The 7580-nt window shown below is 46.8% G+C and overlaps 1 protein-coding gene across 1 annotated transcript in view; it reads left to right on the top strand.

The window, feature by feature from the left end:
• The first annotated feature begins 6081 nt into the window (after positions 1 to 6081).
• The window catches only part of Bzw1 (basic leucine zipper and W2 domains 1), an 18295-nt gene continuing 16796 nt past the window's right edge, over positions 6082 to 7580 (top strand). Inside the window, exons 1-2 of the mRNA XM_008833267.3 lie at positions 6082 to 6396; positions 7350 to 7423. Of these exons, the coding sequence (XP_008831489.1) occupies positions 7360 to 7423 (64 nt within the window). The 5' untranslated portion in view covers positions 6082 to 6396; positions 7350 to 7359. The remainder of the gene's footprint in view (positions 6397 to 7349; positions 7424 to 7580) is intronic.

Below are 7580 nucleotides of genomic sequence, written 5' to 3'. Positions count from 1 at the left end.
CAAGGTTAGTCTGGAACTCACAGAGATTCACCTGCCTCTGCCTCCTGAATGCTGGGATTAAAACTGTGAGCCAACATGCCCAGTTCCAGATCTTCCTATTGAAAAGTGTTTTATTATTGTTTATTATTACTATTATTATTGTTATGGTATGTGCGATGTGTGTGCGTACAGGTACCTGAGTGTCACAGTGTGCATGTGAAGGTCAAAGGACAACTACTTTCAGGAACTGGTTCTCTCCTTCTACTGTGGGTTCTGAGGATCAAACTCAAGTACTTTTCCCAGCTAAGCCATCTCACTGATCCTAGATCTTCCATTAAATTTTTTTTTTTTAGAGATAGGGTCCTGGCTGTCTTGGAACTCACTAAGTAGACCAGGCTGGCCTCGAACTTTTGTCAGCCTTCTTTCTCCTCCATGATAAACTCTAATAAATATTCTGACTTTATAGATCCTCTCCATACTTCCAGAATCGTGTGCTTGCTATACATTAGCAGAGCGAAAATAAGGAATAGCCATTACCATTAAGACTGTCAGTTTAGAGGTGGGTGTGGTGGCGAACACCTTTAATTCCAGCACTTGGGAGGCAGAGACAGAAGGATCTTTTTGAGTTGGAGGCCAGTCTAGTCTACATAGCAAGTTCCAGGCCATTGGCTAGGGTTACAGAGAGACCTTGTCTCAAAAAGAAAAGACAGTCAGCTTAGGAGAAAAGCCCATTACAAACATAGATGAAATAACAGCAAAAAAGTACAATGTTCAGAGGAAGTTAGAAAATGAATACAACACTGCTCCAGAGCTCAAGCCTTTCCCGCTAGCAAGAACCAGCCTACCCTGTTCCCATCTGCTTTCGTTGGACCTTACCCTGCCCCACTGAGACTGCCGAAGAGTGTTTGACTGGCCAGGACAAGCATACATTTTACCCCTCATCAAAGAAGCTTCTTTTTGCAACAGATGGAGACTATTACAGAGTTCCAGAACTGGTCAAATGCAGAGAATAAGTCTGTGAGAAGCTTTACCCTAAGTTGCATCTTTAATGCAACTTCTACACATAGGATGAATGCATCTCTCAACTCTCACCTGACAAGTTTCCTTATGCAGCAGATACTGATTAACACAGAAACCTACAATTGGCCAACGTGCAGAGAACAAGAGGCCACAAGGTTCATATCCCTGAATAGGACACCCATTTCAAACCTCTGCCTCCCAAGGCTCAGGGATCATTGTGGAAGAGGAAGTGGAAAGACTGTAAGAGCCAGAGGGGGTAAATGACCACAAGAACAAGAGTCTTCTAGGCAGCTAGTCAGTTACCCATATAAACTCACACCAATGACAGCATGCACAAGTCCTATACAAGCTCAAATCAGATGAAATCCCAACACAGACATGGGGAAGAAGGTAAGAAATCCCAACCCAACCCAACCTAAGGAACTTTTGGCAACTGATAGCTGCTGGGAAGGGGAAAGACAGTGTCTTACAGGGATGGGACTCTTGGTGGGCCCAGTGGGTGGACCAACACTGAAGGACATTTGGGAACACAAATCAGACTCTATAGATTGTAATATGTATATATAAGAGTACATTAAATTGGGCGGGGGGCAGGGAGAGGTGTGGATAGGGGAGGGAATCTAAATATCATCAAAGCATATTGTATGAAAAAATCAAAAAAATTCAATTAAAATGTCAATAAACAAACAAAAAAAGAATGCAATCACATTGGCTAGAATAACTACGAAAGGTGGCTGAGGTAGGCTGGAAACAGTACATAGGATTTTGATAGAAAATGCAGAAAGGACATGTCAGGAAGAAAGATACAGCGTATCCTAGCTGTCTAAAGCACCACTTCATTGTTTAGGAAGTTTTTCAACCATAATACAGCTTCTAAATGGGCACTCCCTACACTAGCCCATTGTGCCTACTCCCAGACACCCCTGAAAGCATAAGGACAGACTGCCAAACAGTGTGCTATTTTACTAGTAACCCCAGCCCTCTTCCAACCCCAAAATACACTTCAGAATACAAGTGAGAATTTTGTTTGTCGGTTTGGTTTTGGGGCTTTTTTGAGACAGGATCTCCCTCTGTAGCCTTGGCTAGCCTGGAACTCAAAGAGATCTACCTGCCTCTACCTTCCAAGTGCTGGGACTAAAGGCGTGTGACACCAAGCCCAGCCTGAAAATGCTTTTGTAATAAGGAAAATCTTGGATGCACTTTCATCTTTTTTGCATATGTGTGTACTATGTATGCATAGGTATATGTTTGCATATGTGGGTATACATGTGTGTGCATGCATGTGGAGGAATCTTCCTTGATTGCTATTCACCCTACTCACTGAGGTAGGGTCTCCCAGTTGAACAGAGAGTTTGATTATATGACTAGCCTGACAAGCCAGCTTCCTCCAGAGAACCCCATCTTCACCTCTCATGTGCTGGGATTTCAGGTAGGCTGCCACATCCACCCAGCTTTTATGTGGGTTCTGGGAATTTGAACACCAGGCCTCATACTTCTGTGGCAAGCACTTCACCCACTGAACCATCTCCCTAGCCACAGTTCAATTTTTTTTATTTTAGTTATTTACTTATTTATTGGTCTTTTTGAGAAACGGTTTCCCTATAGCCCTTGCTAGCTTAGAACTCACTATGTAGACCAGGCTGGCCTCACCTCGATCTCACAGAAATCCACCCAGCCCACACTTTTTTTAATAAATATTTTATTTATTATTTTTATTTTATGTGTATGAGTGTAATGCCTGCATGTATGTAAGTGCACCCGTGTTGTGCAAAGCCCAAGGATGTCAGACGAGGGCATCCAATCCCCCGGAACCGGAGTTACATGTGGGTACTGGGAACTGAATCTGGGTCCTCTGCAAGAGCAGTCAGTGCTCTTAACCACTGAGCCATCTCTCCAGTCCCCACACTTTAATTTTTTTTTTTTTTTAAATAACTTTCTGGGCCAGGAGTGGTGGCACATGTCACACTTTAATCCCAGCACTCAGGAGACAGAGGTAGGCGGATCTCTGTGAGTTCAAGGCCAGCCTGGTCTACATAGTGAGTTCCAGGACAGCTGGGGCTACAGGAAGACCCTTCTCAAAAAGACCAAAAATTAATTAATTAATTAATTAATTAAAAAAATAACTTTCTAACTTTAGTATGGGTTTTAGTAAAAAGTTGCTTACTGCCTGGGAAAGGCAGTATACACTTGCAATCCAGCACTTGGGAGACTGAGAAAAAGAAGACTGAAAATTCAAGGCAAGCCTGGGCTACATATCAGACTCAAACAAACAAGCAAACCCAAAAACATTGCTTGCTGATGCTAGGTGTGGTGGTGACCACCTTTAATACCTGAACTCAGGAGACAGGCAGGCGGATCTCTGTGAGTTCAAGGTCAGTTTGGCTTACATAACAAGTTTCAAGTCAGCTAGGGCCATGTGTTGAGACCCAGTCTCAAAAAAAGAAAAAAAAAATTGCTTGCTGACACCAGAATGTATGTCAATAAAGTCATCAATGCTACGGTAACAGTGGAAAATAATGGTTAGAGCTATCCTAGGAACTTGCACATAAACCAACGCATTTAAACATTGATGAAAAAGAGCTTGGGCTTCATTCAGGAATATCACTCTGGAAATGCAGAGATAGTGCAATTAGAAAGATGTAACACAAGTTCCATCTAGTCAAGGGAACAGAAACCTCAATCAAGCAGGGTTTGGTGACTTATGCCTATAATCCCATCCCTCAGGAGGCTGATGCAGGATTGCCAGTTCAAGTCCAGCCTGAGTAACATGAGACGCTGTCTCAAAAAACAAAAACAAATATAAATCAAGATGGTATTAGAGGGGCTGGAGAGATGGCTCAGCGTATAAGAACACTGGTTATTCTTGCAGAAGACCCGGATTTGAATCCCAGCACCTACATGGCAGCTAACTACTGTCTATAACTCCAGTTCCAGGGGATCTAACAGCCTCTTCTGACCTCCACGGGCATTGCACAACACAGGTGCACTTACCTACATTCAGGCAACACACGAATATGCATAAAATAAAAATAATAAATAATTTTTTTAAAAAGATGGTATTGGAAAAGATAGAATTGAATATGGCAAATGTAGGACTTTTTCTGAGGAAATGGATCTAACTTGTCACCTCTATGTTTCCATCAGCCTCTAGCTTAGTATTTGTAGAACAAATTAAAAAATATCTCAGTGACTTGGTTTATTTTCTTGGTGGAGCCAAGCTATTGGGCTCCAGTTGAGCTCTTCCACTAATACCTTTATGGCCTTGAGCACCAACTCTTATTTTCCCCAAAACAAGATAAGACTAACAATAGTGTCTGTGTTACAGGGCAGTTTAAAGGATTAAATGAGGTTAATACACAAAGGGCTTCCGAGAGTGCCTGATACATATACATGCTATGTAAAAGCAGCTTTTTAAAATATAGTGAAGGCTGGAGAGATGGCTCAGCAGTTGAGCACTGACTGCTCTTGCAGAAGATCCTGGTTCAATTCCCAGAACCCACATGGTGGCTAACAACCATCTGTAACTCCAGTTCCAGAGGAATCCAACACCTTCTTCTGACCTCCTGGAGCATTACACAACACAGGTGCACTAGCATACATGCAGGCAACACCCTCAAACACTTTAAAAAATAATTTTTAATATATTGAAACATTGTACCTTTAACAAATTAGAAACAAAAATAGTATGAGGATGAGTCCACAATACTGAGTGTTAAATGTGGCTGTCCAGTGAAATGGCAGAGGGTACTGGGGTTAAAGAGAGAAGGTGGGGTAAGTTCTAACTCCCACCACTTCCCCCCTGACCTCCATCTCTCACCAAGCTCCAGGTCACCTGCTGTAGTACCTCCAATAGATGACGATTCTTTCCTGCATGGAGACCTTCCCAGAGCTGTTCCCTCAATTTGGAAGGAGAGGCAGGGGGTATAGAGCCTGGATCCAACAAATACTGGTTTAATGACTTAATAGGTGAACTTAAAGCTCCTTTAAATAGAGTAAATGCTAACTCCTCAAGAACATAGGAGACTGTCATGGAAGAGAGAGGAAAGAAGTTTCAAAGCATGAGTACAGGAAAGTCGTTGGTAAAAATACAAAAATGACTGAGTAGCCCGAACACTCAGAACAAGGTTTTTTCATTTTATTTATTATTTTTATGTGTAAGCATGTATTGCCTGTAGGTATGTAAATGCACCCCTGTCGTGCAATGCCCGTGGAGGACAGATGAGACTGTCAGATCCCCTGGAACTGGAGTTAGAGGACAGTTGTTAGCTGCCATATGGGTGCTGGGATTCGAACCCGGGTCTTCTGCAAAAGCAGTCCGTTCTGAACAAGATTCTAAGAAGACCGGTAACATACTAAATGAGACAAGGGGGATAAGACTGAGAATGACTAAATTCGACTTTAACTTCAGGAAGCAACACCAAGAATTAAGGTGGTGCTTGAAGGAAGCAGACAAAACATTCAGGAAATCTACTAACACTGTTTTCACCAGTGCGTCGGACAAGAAAGAGAACCGGTCCGGGGAAGGTGATTTTAAGGACAAATCCTATTTCAAGGTTTCTCTGGTAGGAGAGTGAGGCATCAGACAGAAAGGGCACAACCACCAAGGTGCTGATCTGATCTTCCCGAGGACACCCTCTGGATGGTTCTGTGTGACCCCTACCCTGGCAGTGCAGGAATCTCTGGTCCAGCATCAGAACCAGACAATTATAAACTCCGAAAGTGGGCGGGGCCTCGCAATCTGTTTGAACAGGTCCCCAGTCTGCCGCACTCAGGGGACAAGGGACCGCTGCAAGACATGGTGGCCACCGGGGGTCAGACTTGCCCTTCCGAGCCCTACACCTGGGTCTACTCCTAAGACTCCACCCAAGGCAGCCCGGAAGCGAAGCGGGGATTCCAGCAACCCAGCCCCTGGGCCCGGCTGGGCCTCAGGGCCAGTCCGCGCAGCGCCCTCTACCCGCGGGATCCGACTTCCGGTGCCAAAGGAGGGGTCGGGGACATGGACCAGGCGGAAGGATCCAACTCGAACCCCGCGGGGGACGATCTCGCTCTGCCACCCCCACTGTGAGCTCAGAGAACCGATGATGCGGCACAAGGAGGGAAATGGGCTAGCCTCCGACAACTATGAAGGCAGCCTGGAGCCTAAAAGGGTAGTAAAGAAATCCATCCTTGCTGTCCCCGCCAGCGCCCCCCGCCCCCCGCTGCCAACCCCGAGGCCCCAGCAGGGCGGATGCAGGGTGGCGCAGGGGCGAAATCTCGCGATAACAGAGCAGCCAGGCGGGGGTGGCACCTCTTCCTCCACCTCCTCCTGCTCGCGTTAGTTCCGGTCGCAGAGGAGACACCGCCGCAGTTGCCGCCACCTCGGAGATTTCTGGCTCTCTTCTCTTCGCCTTAAATTCGGTGAGGCGCGGTGGCCGCAGGTCCGGGCCCGGGCCGGGGAAGGCGAGGCTGGGACCGGGTGGAAGCCGCATGGGGCCGGTCTGAATTCGAGGCCCGGGGCCGTGGCTCCGGCGGGCCGGGCCGCGAGAGGCCGCGGGTGCACGCCGCCCGCGGGGGAGGCCGGGTGGCTGTGAGGCGGCGCGACCCGGCCGACTGGGTAACAAAGCCTCCGCGGCCTCTGTTCGGTGATGTACGCGTGGGGAGTTCGGGCGGGCGGGGCGCGGCCGCCGCCTCTGCCGCTGCTTTGGCGGGAGGGAGGGCGGACGGTCCTGCGCGCAGCTCCTCGGTTCCTGTGGTCCGCTCGGCACGGCGGCCACCACCGCAGGCGACTGGATCGGTGGAGAAGGGCGGGAGGCGTGTTGGGGTCGGGAGTGGGGCCCACCTGGGCGGGAGGCACGTGCCCCGGGAAGAGGAGGAAGGGGTTGGGTGTAGTGTTTACTGCCAGCTCAGTTTTGTAGGTTGGAAGGTGCAAGCTGTCACTGCGGTTACTGGCACGACTTTGGAGTGAGGGTGGGTGCTGCTCAGCAGGAGGGATTCCCTTTGGCTGGGTTGAAGGGTTACTTTGAGGGTTTCAGGTTATCACCGAATGGTCTAATCATCTCGAAGTTTTGTGGTACTTCAAACTAGTGGAAGGTGTAGGGGAACGTAAAGAGCAATGTGGAAGAGGCTGAGCAACTAGGTTCTCACGTGATAAGTGGTTTGCCACCAGACGCTGTGACTCTGTAAAGTCACCCAAGGTGTAGTTCCAGCACTTTCTTAAAAGCTTTCTTGTAGAGAGAAATTCGCTGGCTCCCTGAAAGGCTGAAAGTGTACAAGGTTTGATTTTTGTATGATTTTGACTACGGTTTGATGGTTTTAGAAATGAGCATTACTGGCACAGAGGCTTTTAAGGCTGTATTTCTCGTTTCCCCTAGGGTGTCTTTTATGAATAATCAAAAGCAGCAGAAACCAACGCTATCAGGCCAGCGTTTTAAAACCAGAAAAAGAGGTAAATATTTGTTAATCTCCCATAAACTTTCAGACATTTTTTGTATCCTGGTTCCTCTCGACAGCTGCATGTTACTAAAATCTCAAGAGAAAATGCCAGAAAGACACTTGAGTTTCTAGTTAACTGCCTTTTCAAATACAACTCTAATGCTTTTACT

This window comes from Nannospalax galili, unplaced genomic scaffold, assembly GCF_000622305.1.
Source record: "Nannospalax galili isolate Female #2095 unplaced genomic scaffold, S.galili_v1.0 scaffold610, whole genome shotgun sequence".
Lineage (NCBI taxonomy): Eukaryota > Metazoa > Chordata > Mammalia > Rodentia > Spalacidae > Nannospalax > Nannospalax galili.
This window is presented reverse-complemented; position numbering and strand designations above follow the sequence as displayed.